The sequence below is a fragment of the Gallinula chloropus genome, assembly GCF_964237585.1.
Source record: "Gallinula chloropus genome assembly, chromosome: 1".
Classification (NCBI taxonomy): Eukaryota; Metazoa; Chordata; class Aves; order Gruiformes; family Rallidae; genus Gallinula; species Gallinula chloropus.
The window spans coordinates 44,873,964-44,888,076 of NC_140085.1; the positions used below are offsets into that span (position 1 = coordinate 44,873,964).

The 14,113-nt window shown below is 37.7% G+C and overlaps 1 protein-coding gene across 1 annotated transcript in view; it reads right to left on the reverse strand.

Moving 5' to 3' along the window:
* Positions 1-270: 270 nt before the first annotated feature.
* Positions 271-14,113, reverse strand: part of GRM8 (glutamate metabotropic receptor 8) — a gene marked incomplete at both ends in the record, with an annotated part of 341,814 nt that continues 327,971 nt past the window's right edge. Inside the window, 2 exons of the mRNA XM_084279529.1 lie at positions 271-320; positions 7,154-7,400. Of these exons, the coding sequence (XP_084135655.1) occupies positions 271-320; positions 7,154-7,400 (297 nt within the window). The remainder of the gene's footprint in view (positions 321-7,153; positions 7,401-14,113) is intronic.

A 14,113-nucleotide genomic window follows, 5' to 3' on the forward strand; every position in this document is an offset into this window, starting at 1 on the left:
GCTAACATTTGTTTTCCTTTTGTGATTTGCTTCCTTTTGTGAGTGAACAGTTCAGAAGACTCGAATTCTGTCTCTATGTTATAGAACTGGACTTTTCCTTCCCCTGTCTTTTTTTTGCTTTTTGCCTCTTGATTAATCCTTGTCATTTAGGTGACTGACTATTTATTTCAGTGTAGTCTACTGATATTTCCAAGACTGAGTTCTGGTGGTGGTAAAGTCATTGTTTGCAAGATCCCATCCTGCAGGTCTTCCAGTGAATTTCGTCTCTGTTCAGTTTGCCTGATTGCTGTAACTGACATAAGTTGTCTTGGTAGACGAGGCTGTAAATCAAAAAAACCAAAAACAAACAACAACAAAAAACAAAGTTCAGGATTTTTAGAATCAAGAGAGGAGAAAAAAAAACCCTGCCAAAACCAAAACATCTGAATTCAGATGGTGTCCAACTATCTTTCCAAATAACATGGATCATGTTCATGGATTAAAGTAAGAAATTTTAAGCATGTATACAGGTGGTGAGTAAGTTGAATATCAAGTTCTGTGTTCTTTATCATAATTTATTTTGTTTATGACTTGGAGAAATAGAGGTGAATAGAGAGGAAAAATGATGAGCAGTTTTGGCATACCTGTAATAGAATTTCAACATACTATTTATAGTCTGGTATTATTTTGACTGATTTCTATATAGATTTTTTTTTTTTAAGTTAAAGCTTGGATTTTTCTCTCTCTTCTACTGGTTAAAAAAAAATTTGCAGCTAGTGGTGGGTTGTCCATCTAGAATGAGGCTTATGTTCCTTGAAAGAAGCAAACCCTAACATGTGAAACATCTCTTCAAGTTAGCAAACTTGAGTAGCTGGTGCTTATAGCACAAACGCTCTGGGGAGCCTTCACACACAATTCTCACAAGATCCTGGCCTGTACTGCAGAGCTGCCACACTATTATGATCTTGTTATGTTGATAGTCAGCTGATCATTTCCTCGTTTGAGCAAAGCTGATACCCCTTGTTCAGAACGAGGCACCTTTATTATTGTAAAAGTGAGCTACTGTGATTTTTATGTGGAAGTTTATGTTAGCTTCTAGCCTTTGTATCTTATTCCTTTGTTTTAAAAAGTACAACCCAAGTCTCCACTGTTGAGGTAATGTAGCGGTGGGAAGTGGTGACATCAGGTCTCATAGGCAGGTCGTTAATTTTAAACTAGTTGGGGACATGGCAAACCAGACTGCTGGGGAGCTGAGTCTCTTTTTTATCCCTATAATAAGGTCACACTGCATAAAGAGGAATTTGGCTTCCCAAATATGTTTTATATTCCATCTGTTACAGAAATGGTCTGCTTATGATGGTGAAGACTGCAGCTTGCAGGATGAAAATAACTTGATGGCACAAAAGTTGTCTGGTCTATAGATTAAAAATTTTAATTCTATTATTCTATTTCCCTCCCTTCCTTCCATCCATCCATCCATCCATCCATCCATCCTTCCTTCCTTTTTCTCTATAGAATCCAGTGGGAACAGCTGTAAGAGATATGAAAAGGATTCTTCATACTAACTCCTAAATCCAGGCCAACAATCTGATGCTTTGGGAAGAACAGAAACCAAAAATTGAGTTTATCTCTCCTGCATGAAAGATTAAATTAAATCAGTGATCACTAAAATTGCGGCAAAATATTGCTAGGTAGTATAAATAATTAAGTTTGCATTTTACCTTTTCTTGGTTTGAGGTTTGAGCAACTTGATTCTAATGTTGCATTAGCCAATTTGTAAGACACAACAGAACCTGATGATGATGTTGTTCCTAAGAATACATATGTAAGAATGACTAATCAAAAGGAAGCTATAAAATGTAATATTTCTTACTTCCACTTTTACAGGTAGGTCCAGTAATTTATGTCTGGAAGACCTAATTCATGAAAGGACTACTTTTGGCACATTAAGCAAGTCTTCCACATAACAACCGCCATATTTGAGCACCAAAATGAAAAAGCTTTATTTGTATGTATTGGGACACTTGAAACAAATATAGCCTCATTTACATCTTTTAGATCATTCAGATGGGATGTACTGCTCCCATCTGAACTCTCCCATGCTCTCACAGATGGATTTCTGAGAGGATTCTATTTTTCCTTTGGCCTGTTAAGTTCTTCTGAAAATAATGCAGGACTGCTGAAATGGCACTGAGTTCCTTAGAGTATAAAAGGATTTTGTTCCCAGCTAAGAAATAACAAATAAATGCACATCTGCAAACTCTGCACACTTGGGAACAAAAGGATGTAGGGAGCATAGCTTGGTTGGTTGTTTTTTTTTTTCCCCTTGCCCTGAAAATAGGCTCAAATACGTGACCAGGTTAGGCTACCTTACCATATTACACTTTATCAGACGAGTTCTATGATAACTTTTTATGTGTATGTTTTTAGCCCACAGCAATGTAACAAAATAGGATTTATCACAAGTCAGTAAGTTGAATTATGTGAGGACATTTGCAAGAAGCTCAGAATACAAAAATAAGAAGTTCCTACCCCTCAGCTGATTTAAAGTAACTTGTTAATTTGCTGTGACTTTTTTGTATATCTGAGACTTAAATAGTTTTGGCAGAATTAATCTAGGACTAATCAAGAAACAAAAATCAGCCTATTGAGTCCCGAGTGTTGTTACTTTGAAAAGATGATAACACAGGAAGCTAGTGTAGATAGTCATCTGAAATGTATTAAATCTAATCTCATCTCCAAACAATGGGTTTTCACTTGATAAATATTGCAAGTGTCTTTATAGTTCATAGTTATAAGCCCATAGTTCCTGTTTGGGGATCTGAAAGCTTCAGCAGCTGGTGTCCTGCTCTTTAGGACTGTTAGCATTTCATAGTAATAATATGAACCATATTTGGCAAGCAGAGACGGACAGGAAAAGTAACAGACTTGGCTCAAAATATTTCTGAGAATTAACACTTTTTTTCTAGCTCCAGTTGCTACATTGCTGTTGGAATGAGACAAAGGGAATAAAATAAAACAGGATCTAAAGCAATTTAGAATTATTATTGTGATCTGACCTATATGCGTTGAAAGTACTTGTCATTTTTATGCCTTCTGTAATTACATCTGGATATGTTTTCACCCTGTTCCTCAGATGCAATTTATTTTCCATTGAATATATTTCCTCAAAACAACATGACTATTCATGTGGAGGACAACATGGAATAAAGTCTGATATCTGATGCATGGAACAGGACAAACAAGACAGAGAAGAGCTGTCTTTGGACGGGAAGCAAAAGGAATTACATGACCATTTTATCTTATTTCTTGTCTAGTTATGAGCATTTTTATCGCTACCTGTATACTACTCACTATGGAGCAAGTCCAGAGGAGGACCACAAAGACTATCAGAGGGATGGAGCACTTCTCCTGGGAAGACAGGCTGAAGGAGTTGGATTTGTTCAACCTGGAGAGGAGAAGGCTCCAGGAAGACCTTACTGAAACCTTCCAATACCTAGACAGCCTACAGGAACGCTGGTCAGGGACTGTTTATATGGGAATGTAGCAACAGGACAAGGGGTAGTGGCTTTAAACTAATAGGGTGTAGATTTAGACTGGATGTTAGGAAAAAAATCTTTACTGGATGTTAGGAAAAAAATCTTTGCTGTGAGGGTGGTGAGGCCCTGGCACAGGTTGCCCAGAGAAGCTGTGGCTGCCCCCTTCCTAGCAGTGTTGGATAGGGTTTTGGGCAGCCTGGTGTAGTGGAGGATGTCCCTGCCTGTGGCAGGAGGAGTTGGAACTAGATGGGCTTCCAACCAAAATCATTCCGTGATTTTGTGATTTCTGCTTGGAATATGGTGGGAAGCATTTACTACCTGCTTCTGGTATACTAGGTGTTGCAGTTTTGCGTAGCTGTACCGCTGAGATAGCAGCAGTACCTAGTAGTTCTCTGCAGGCCCCAGAAAGTAAACACTGGCTGCTTCAAGGCCAGAGTTGCTGCTGACCAGGGCCAAGCCAATCGGCGATGGTCAGAGCACCTCTGTGAATCACATATAGGAGAAAAAAATAAAATGCAGGCAGATGCATTTTGCCACTGGAGAAGGGAGTGAGAAGATGTAACAAGCTGTGCAGACACCTAGGCCAGGCCTGAAGGAGTCGGGGGAAAAATGAGGCACTCTGGGTGCCGGAGAGAGAGATTCCCCTGCAGCCCATGGAGAAGACCATGGTGGAACAGGTGTCTCCTCGCAGCCCATGGATGAGGACAGGGAGCAAAGACCATCTATGGCCTGTGAAGAGATTGATCCATGCCACAGCAGGTTTGCTGGGGGATTGTGACTCTGTGGGGGACCAGGCAGGAGCAGTCTGAGCCCAAAGGTCAGCACCCCATGGAAGGGAGCTGTGCTGAGGCACATGGTGAGGAGATGAATCCCCAATAGAGAAGACTCATGCTGGAGAAAATCGTGGAGGACTCTCTCCTGTTGGTGGGACCCCATGGTGCCACAGGGGAAGGGTGTGTGTGGGGAATGCCCCCCCCAGATAAGAAGGAAAACAACTCAGGAGGAACAGACTGAAAAATGCCATTCTCCATTCCCTGCCCCTCCCCACACTGTGATGGGAGGGGGAAGAAAGGAGCGAATTTATGACTCAAGTGATGTCTGTGAAGAAAGGAGGGGTGGAGGGGAAGTAGAAGTGTTAAGATATGGAGGAGAAAAGCAGCTTGTAAGGAACTGGCTGGAACCCCACACCCCATTCCCTGCCTCTCCCCATGCCATGTTGTGCGGGATGAAGGGAGTAAAATCGTGAATGAAGTTAAGTCTGCTGAGAAGGGAGGGGTGGGGGGGAAGGTGCTTTGAGACCTGGCTGCACTTCTCATTACCTGACTCTGGTACACTGGGTGTGTAGCTGTAGTATAATAAATTACTTTTCCTTTATTTTGTGTTGAGTCTGTTTTTTCCATTACACTAATTGGAGAGTGATCCCTCTGTCTGTATCTTCATGCCTCACAATATATATATTTTCTCCCTTTTTCAGCTAAAAAGGGAAGTAAGCGAGTGGCTTTGGTGGGCATTTGGCCTTTACCCAGGGCCAAATCACCACACTAGGAATTACCCAATTTTTCTGATCAGCTTCACATTGTGTCACTGAAAAGAAAGATCTCCCTCACATAGAGTTAGTGCAAGAAGAAATTTTGCAATGTTGATAGGCTACTACTATTGACCTAATGTAAAGGAACCATGTATACTGGTAATTCACAGGAACCTTCAGAAGTTTTAATAATAAATATTTTGACAGAAAAGAGGAAAGCTAAACAAATCCAAAGGATACTGAACAATTTTGGGAAAAAAGAAGCTCGTCTTGAGGCCAAGAGCTCAATTATATAGGAACAGCTCTCTGGAGTGCAAATGACTTGACTGAATTTTTCCCTATGTACCTTTAAGCTTGGTCATCAAAGCTTAGTCAGGGTATACTCCTAGTGAGCTCAGAATTGTATAGATGTGCTACTTATAAAACCATGTTTAAAGCACAGTAAATAAGCATTACCCTGCATACTTTGTACTACCAGGGAAGCAGACTTGCTTCCAATAGCAGCTGTTCCCATGAATTATGCATAATCATAGTTTAAGTAATACCAAACACAGCATTTCTTAATTAGGTTCTGTAGATAAGCATCAGATACCCAAGACTTTCATATTAACACTCTTTCTTACCCTGCTGTGGAATCCCTTCTCTGACCTTTCCTTCAGAAGTTTACAATTTTGCAAACTCAGTGAAATCCAGGGGTTTTTTTCTTCTTTTTTTCCCCCTTCTGAATTTTCTTTTGGTGAATTCTCGAGATTTAAAGAAATTATCTAGGCCTTCGTGTTTCTGTGCTATGATTTGATCCACAAGACATTTCATTGACTTTCTCCTTTTGTCCTTTGTTATATGTCATAATCTGAAGCTGTATAAACTGATAGGACAGTCTAGCAGATTTACACAGTTTGAAGGGTCATGAGTTTTTCAAGTGAATTGGTTTGCACTCGGTATCCTCCATGCATCAACAGCTACAGTATGGTATGGACAATTTTTATACAGCCTTCAGTCTGGCAAACTCTGATTGAATTCAGTGGGGGGGCTGCATTTTTCTGAAATAAGTATAACATTTTTCTGCAAACTTAGTACTGACTTTTCTGAATGTTCCCAAGCAAAATAGTACTATTCAATATCCTGTCAACATCATCGCAAAGTAATAAAAACTCAAAAAAAATCTAATTTGCCGTAAAAATCCTGAAAATTTTGTCCTTAACTGTAACAGCTGTTATCCATTCCATGTGACCTCTAACTTCTCAATGGAAACCAGTTCTTCTTTAATACTAAGCTGTGTGGGTAAAGTTACTGGCTCTACTTATATTTGATTATTATTGTTGTGAAGTCCAGTTCATAAGACTATATGTCATGTGGTGGAATGGAAACTATAACCTCTGTTCTCTTCTACACTACAGCAGTTTAGAGATGTGGCAAGATTCAAGAACTTCTCTGACATGGGAAATAATGTTTTCCTATTACTAGCCCATGACATATCAAAACATGTAATGATTAGGCTGTATATGAATTATCACCATTTTGTACCAAGATGAGTAAAAAACAACAGAAACCTGGATGGAAAGCATTATTCTGGGAAGCATGAGTACTCATGAGTTGTGATAAATGAACTAATCAACAAATATTAAGATGGAAAGGTAAAAAGCATTATTTTCACTTCCATATCTAACTGCAAAATAAAAACAATGTTAATGATTTTCCTTATATTTTTTCAATAGCTTTTGAGTTTGGAATATACAATTATGACCATAAATACACCTCATGAACTGTCAGGACATACCACAACTGGCACAGCAATGCACAACACATCAAATTAGCACTAGGTAAAGCAGATCATTTTAAAAAGATGTGTCTTTCCAAAATCTGCTTGTGCTATTTTTTTTTTATTATTTCTGTTTTACTAGCCTCCTGTGAAAAACAATTTGTTTGAAACAACTCTAGGCATTCCTGCATTCAGCAGCACATGAATTCTGACACACCTCTGGATTCATGCAGAACAAGCAATGAAAAGAATAGAGTTCATTGATAAAAGAAAGTGCATTCTTGTGAACGTACATCTATTAGGAAGTGCTGCCACTCTTGACCATGGGAAAGTCTACAGATGACTTACTGTTGGTTTCAAGACTTTCACACAGTTCAGTTTTGACCTCGCCATTTGGTCTGTCATTTCCTTTTTGGGTCAGTTTGCTTTGCATTGTGGCAGCTGTCACTACAGCCTTGAAGCTCCGCTTCCGTTTTTGAACATTCTGCTCTGGATGAAAAATGATAATATAAACCTTGGGCATGTAGAGCATGCCTAGAGACACAGAAGCACTTAAACTCATGGAGACAGTAAGTGTTGTTGTCTGGATGTACATCTGGAGAAGAAAAGAAACAACAACATAAAAATCATTGTTAGATCAATTTATTATAAGAAAGAAAATAATTAAACTTAAAAATACTAGCTGGAAAGGGAACCCATAACTCTTTTAATTTTCTGTACATACATCAGAAAAACCCTTCACTTCGGTTGCCTTTAATTATTGTCAAGTATGTCACGTTGTTTTTACTTAATAATAGGTAGTAGAAACAAGATAATGTTTATGAAATTTCTTTTTGTCATAAAAGTAATTGAGATGTTGTAGCAACCACAATTTCAGTAAATAAATGTATATGTCGGTTCAAGAAAAGAAGAGTGAGAATAGGGATAGCCTTCTATCAACTTCAATACAGAGCAGTCTCTGCAACACTATGTGGTGGTTCAGTAGTGTGTGAAGCATGGTTCAATCAGCAGAAGACATAATGCAGACTCTAATGAAATCTTTGATATACTTTTTGAGTTTCAAGCTTTGGAAAAAAAATATAGTTTCTCCTTAGTGAAACTCAAACATTCTTCAGTTTGTTGGAGTTTTGCTTGTTCATTTCTAACATTTCAACCTTACTGCCAAATTCTAGTCACAATGCTCTGTTGGCACACAATAAATCTATTAGTAAGTCACAGTCCTAACTAAGAAATCGGGGAACCAGAAAATCAGATCACAGAGGACCCCAGTCCCCTATAGAAAGAAAGGAAAAAGCTGACATTTCCAAGTGAGTCTCTCTATTGTTTGTTACCACCTACAAAAAGAAAGCAACTCTGGTCTTTCATAGTCCCATAAAAGAAAATTACAATTATCGCTTCAGAAGAACAGCAGAGAGAACCTTCTATTTGGAGAAGTATTCACACAGCATATTAGAAATACTAATTGTAGTTCTGCTCAACGTTTATTTTTTTCTTAGGATATTATATTGTATTCGACATTTTATGGGACAACAATTTGACTTTACAACTCTGTGTGCTTTGCTAAACTGAGCAGGAAATCTCTCGGTTGTTATACTGGAAAAGATACTGAGGTAAAGTCAGTTTGTTGCCTTGGCAGAGGACTCGCAGATGTTGTCAGGCATGATTTTAAGCGCTAGCCAATACTATCACATTAACCTGGAGATAAGGTAGTAAGTCTGTCTGCAATGTCAGCTTCAGATCATCTGATTTTATTAAGTGCCCTTGGGTAACTTGGGCCTTGGCAGAAAAGTAGAGATATAATGCACTGGCGTGCAGTCACTACTAGAGTCGAACATTATTTAATGTCTTTCAGCTTACAAAGTTTTCCCATCAGATACTTTCTCCGTAGAGTTCAAAAATAAACTGTGCTCTCATTTAAAGCAATGTTAGGTGAGAAATGTGACAAATGTATCTTGGAAGCGTGGACTGCTGCTCTGAACCACCTGTATAATTACACAGAAAAGTGCCATGAAATGAGGGATAGCCCAATCTACTCCTTAAGAAAAGACTGACGGTACTTCAAAATTTGTAATGAACTGAACCTGCTTTCAGGGGCAGCAGCAAGGACAAAAAGATAATCAGGACTGTCTTCCCATTGTGCTGAGGAAAGTTATGGAAGCAACACTTTCCCTCATTTCAATAATACATCGAGACAATACATTAGGAAATATACACAATACAGGTTTTTTCTCACACCAGTGAAATAATTCTGTTCCTTTCAATTTCCAAAACGGTGGTGGTATGCCTGAAAACAGAGCTTGACCTGAATTTTTTATGAGCACTTCTACTAAAATTCTCACATGGTAACATTAATAAGCAACTGTTTTCAGACTGCTGTAGAAGGACCTCTGTGCAGATGCATGTTCACATGCCAACAGAACCGACACAAACTGGCTGACCTCAAATTAAACTGCCAGTGGCTTTTAAGGTTAAATGTTGCATTAAGTGGTGTCCAGAAGCAAAAGTATTTTGCTTCCCAGAGATGTATGTATTTCCTAATGGGATTTGCAAAACTGAAATCAATGCAAGTAATACCTTTAACAAACTGTAGTGCATATGAAAATTCCATTAAACATAAAAAATCCTTTTCTGAACCCTTGCCATTTTTTAAAATCCAGCTCATGGACTTAAGTGGCTAGCTGAGCCTCACCCGTGGAATCTGTGACAATGGCATTTAAATATATATATTTTTAAGTCCTTATCAAGTACGCAAGCTGAAAGGCTCATCCTCTCATGGTACAGTATAAGAGTCAGGCAACAAAAAAGGATATAGACCCTCTGGATGCTATAGGGTAAAATACATTCATGTAATCGTACTAGGCATATTAGCAACAAATATATGCATTATGGTAGATCTCAGTGGCCTTTTTCACAATAAGAAGTCCTACAGTGCCGAGGTCTTACAAATGCTAAAGAAAAACGATATCTGTCTGAAGGTTTACATTCAAGTAAGATTCATAAGTGAATCAACTTTGTATCTGATCATTCATTCACTGAAATAGTAAGAGCTCATGGATTTAAATACACTTAATGCAACTATTATGGATGAGCTCTATCATTACATGCAATGCATTTTCTTTGGATTTAATTACAAGGACCAACACAATAGCCTATGTTTTAAAAATCAAAATCACAGATAGCTTCACATTGCAGACTGAGAACCTGTTTATAGGACAGGAATATCTAATCCTTCCCATCTTCAGAATCCCCCTTCTTGCAGCCTTATGAAGCACAGGCACAGCAAACAGAATGCCACACTCTTGGTTTGACTTCTGCCTGATTCTTGTTTTATCTTTGGTAGCCAGACAATGATGTTTTATGGCTGTGCATTTTGGGTACTTTTATTATTCTGGGAACACTACTACATGTAACTTTTTACAGAATTAGCTGCTCTAAAAATCAAGAAGCTACAAAAGTAGTTCGGTTTCATAAGATATGAAGTCTGAATATTTTTTCTTGTGTCTCACAGTGGTAGGCCACTCCATGTTACAGAAGTATAAAGGTCCCTTTCTCACAACAATTCATGGTTACACAGAAATGAATTTCAGCACTCCTCACATTAAAATCCTTTCTGAACTACAAACTTTTTGTCCTTTCACAGATGTAACAAAGACTGCTATACCTAGTCTCCTTGTTCTTGACAGTCAGAAGATATAAGACAGAAAACTAAAAACCATAGTAGAAAAAAATATACTGTGGGGGAAAAAGTTATGTCCTTCCTGTCTCCATAGCCTACCTCAACCCCACACCAGACTTGATACAGGGATACTTCTTACGTACTGCACTCCAGTTCCACCACTGACAAAGGATCCTTCACAATAGACTATCTCACATACACGATCTAGATCCCCACTCACAAACAGGGCAGAAGATTTAATGAGGACTTAACATTTCCCTTATCCTTGTTACCAAATACTTTATGTCTCTTATGTGAACCTTCTCAGCTCCTTTAGTCAATGTTATCTTTTAAGTCCAGAACCACAGCAGTCTCCATTTCCCATGGCATTTTTGGCTCCCCTTCCCTCCCTCCACTCTTACCTTCACTACCAGCTGTTGAAAGCCTTTACCAGATAATTTATAGCCAGAAGATAAATGAGATATATTGTAACATAAAAATAAATACCAATCTATCCACATGCATCCCTCTGATGGGGAAATACAATAAAATGGCTCCCTGTATTTGTGTTGGAGAGAGCAGGAGGTATTTTACTTTCTGTAAAACACTGAAAGCATTCATAGCCATCCTTCCTCTGCTGCAGAATCTAGACAGCTTAGAAAAAACAGTCCCTTTCCTCTTTTAAAGTCATGCACATACCTTAACACTACCAGTGCTTTTGCGTATGTTGCTGCTTGCTAAAGGGTTGACTGGATAACAGCACTTAGAGTTTCACAGTTGTGTTAACAAATCAGAAAGAAATACCATGAAATGCATTCCACACCAAAAATCAACATGGAAGAGGCTGGCTGCAGATAAATACGTTTGAAACCCGGAGAATAAAAACAGGGAGGTAACAATGCTGGCAATGTGCCAATAGCTAAGGAAGGAATTCTTGCTTCTTTGCAGAACCTCCATCCTCATAAGCTTACAAGTACAGATTTTTATTGCTTGCAGTGTACAATACACTTTTCTGTCTGGACCTGTGGGAAGAAAATTAATCTTTTCTTGAAGAAAAATCTTAAAGGCACAAGTCAGTCATTGTTATTTTGCTCATATAACAAGATTGTTTGCCAGGTATAAGACAAACTTCATGGAATAAGTCTTCCTCACACATTTGTTCAGTTAGAAAATAGGGGAAACTACTGTTTATATAACATGTACAATATATATAATATATATTAATCTTTTTTAAAAATCCCTTACCAAACTACCAATAAAAATAGGCTGTGAGAGAAAAAGTAAAAAAAAATCATCAAGTTATCATCTTAAGTAAATGTAGGCTATATTTCTGTACATTGCAGAGAAAACCAGGAAAACAAATCCTCTTTATTTTTATCTGTAGATTTCAGTTGCTTTCAGAAAATTTTAAGAGAAGGATAAGATCTATTCACTGATTTGAAATTAAATGTGTGCCAGCTTTAACAAGTATGAACTTTTGATAAAGCTTGGATGTGTGGAGCTTGTAGCCTCAGTAGAACATGTATAAACCTGCATTTCAGAATCGAATTATGGCAACAATTTCACTGTTGAGATTTTCCACTTAAGTCTAATTTTGACCTTTCCTGAAATATTTATCAGTATTCCCTTTCTACACAGAAATTATTTTATGTAAGGAAACAAATGGCTTTACTAGGTCTTTTTTATCACTGTATTTATTATTTTAAGGTAAGTTGACAAAGATAATTCAGAGCTGTCAACTGGCCATTGGAAATGCTATATTCTACAACCACACATTGCAAAGTTCTCATTGTGTAGTTTTCCCTCCAAAGTTTTTTTTCACCAGATGACTAAAATTAACCCTAGTCCACCCAAACATTTTCCAGTGACTTCTCAATACCTGATTTTATCACAGAGGCACAGTAGGACAGCTATATCCCACATAAAGACAATTCCCGAAACTCAGCTAATAGGAATTTGAAGACATTCACTTCATCAAGCTTTGCTAATCTGTCCTGTCATTTGGGAGCAACTTCCTCTTGGACCAGTAATGGCTGTCCAATTCTGTGTATTTCTTCATCTCATTTCCTAACTAGACATGGTTCCTTTGTGGTTTGTGGCAAAAGATGGAGATCATTACACTAAAATGAGTGTTGTAATATCAAACATTCTGCTCATTGGCAATGAGCAACCTATTGGAAAGGAAAAAACATTCAGCCTTACTTCATCTGCAACACTTATTAAAATGCTCTATTAAGAGCAGCAATAAACTAAAGTCTGCTTCTTTACTGTGGTCCATCTGCAGGACACAGGTCTCATGGAAAATGCTAACTTGATTCTTTTTTCTTCTTATAAATTAGGCCAAATATCACACTATCACATAGTTTACATATACCACAGCACACAACTTATTGCGGTGTTATGTTTTTTATAGGGCCATGTAACCAGGCATCTCATCAATCTTACTATAAATAGAGCCAAGTAGTCAACTGCTGACCAAGACCAATATCTACTATGTCTGGTGTAATGTGCATGTCAGTCCTGACATATATGAATATTGAACTCCAGAAGCTCATGTAGAAGGTAGGCGCTCACAATTTGTTAATCTAAGCTAAGAAATCCCCAACTATGCTGGGGAGGGTGGGGAGTTAATATTAAACAACCATATTGGAAAACGTCTGTGCTGTATAGAAAAAATGGGGACAGAGATGATTTGAAAGTAGTTCCTATGTTATATATTAGTTCAATCTTCAACATAAAATAGAAGTAGGATTTTTGTGTTGTGGTGTGTTACACTTAAGATCTTATGGGCAAAATGCCAAGCAAAGATTTTATTGTTAGTCTAATTAAAATCTTAACAACCTAATCAAAATTATAGCAAATATTTTTATTAATCTAGTTATATTAACTTTCACTGTTTAATTTTTTTAATTATTACAAGAAAATCTGTTTTACTGCTGAATGTGTTATACATGAACTTCTGAGTATCAATCCCTTTTCTCCAGAGATACACACTCTTGTTTGTGCTCCTCTAGTTCCTAAGGACAACAGATCCAGCACTCCACAAGAAAAATAGATGGAAGGGGAGTTTATGCTGAATTGTCAGCATTCAAAGACCTTCAGCAGAAGAAGGTGCATAATATTGATTGACAGTGATTCCTCCTCCTTAACGCATGGGTCCAGCTGAGGTCACTTTTGCACATTTTCTAACACTGTATCCTTATTTTCTCTTCTTAAAAATGAATTCTGCCTACAAGCAGTATATCATCACCTATTAACTGCTTATTCGTTGACATTTAAGTCCCAGTTACTTTGTTACTGAGTGGCTTCAAAGGTTTGCCAGATCTTTACCACACCCAGTATTCTGAGAGATAAAGTGAAACAAGTTTGGCAGTAGTCTCCCAATGGCTGGACAAATGTTACCACAACTACCAGGAGCTAAAGACACAAACCAAAATATGTCCCAAAAGCTGATATTGACATGTCAATAAATAAATTTGTTTTTTTAAAAAACCATCATATTTATTGGGCTGCAGATGAGAACTCTGTACAAAGGTGAATTTCAAACTTATTTCCAATTTTATTTAATAAAAAATACACCTTTATTATAAGATTTCCAGAGATTTTCTACCAGACATGTAGCCCAGACTTCAAATAATTTTAATACTCCTTTT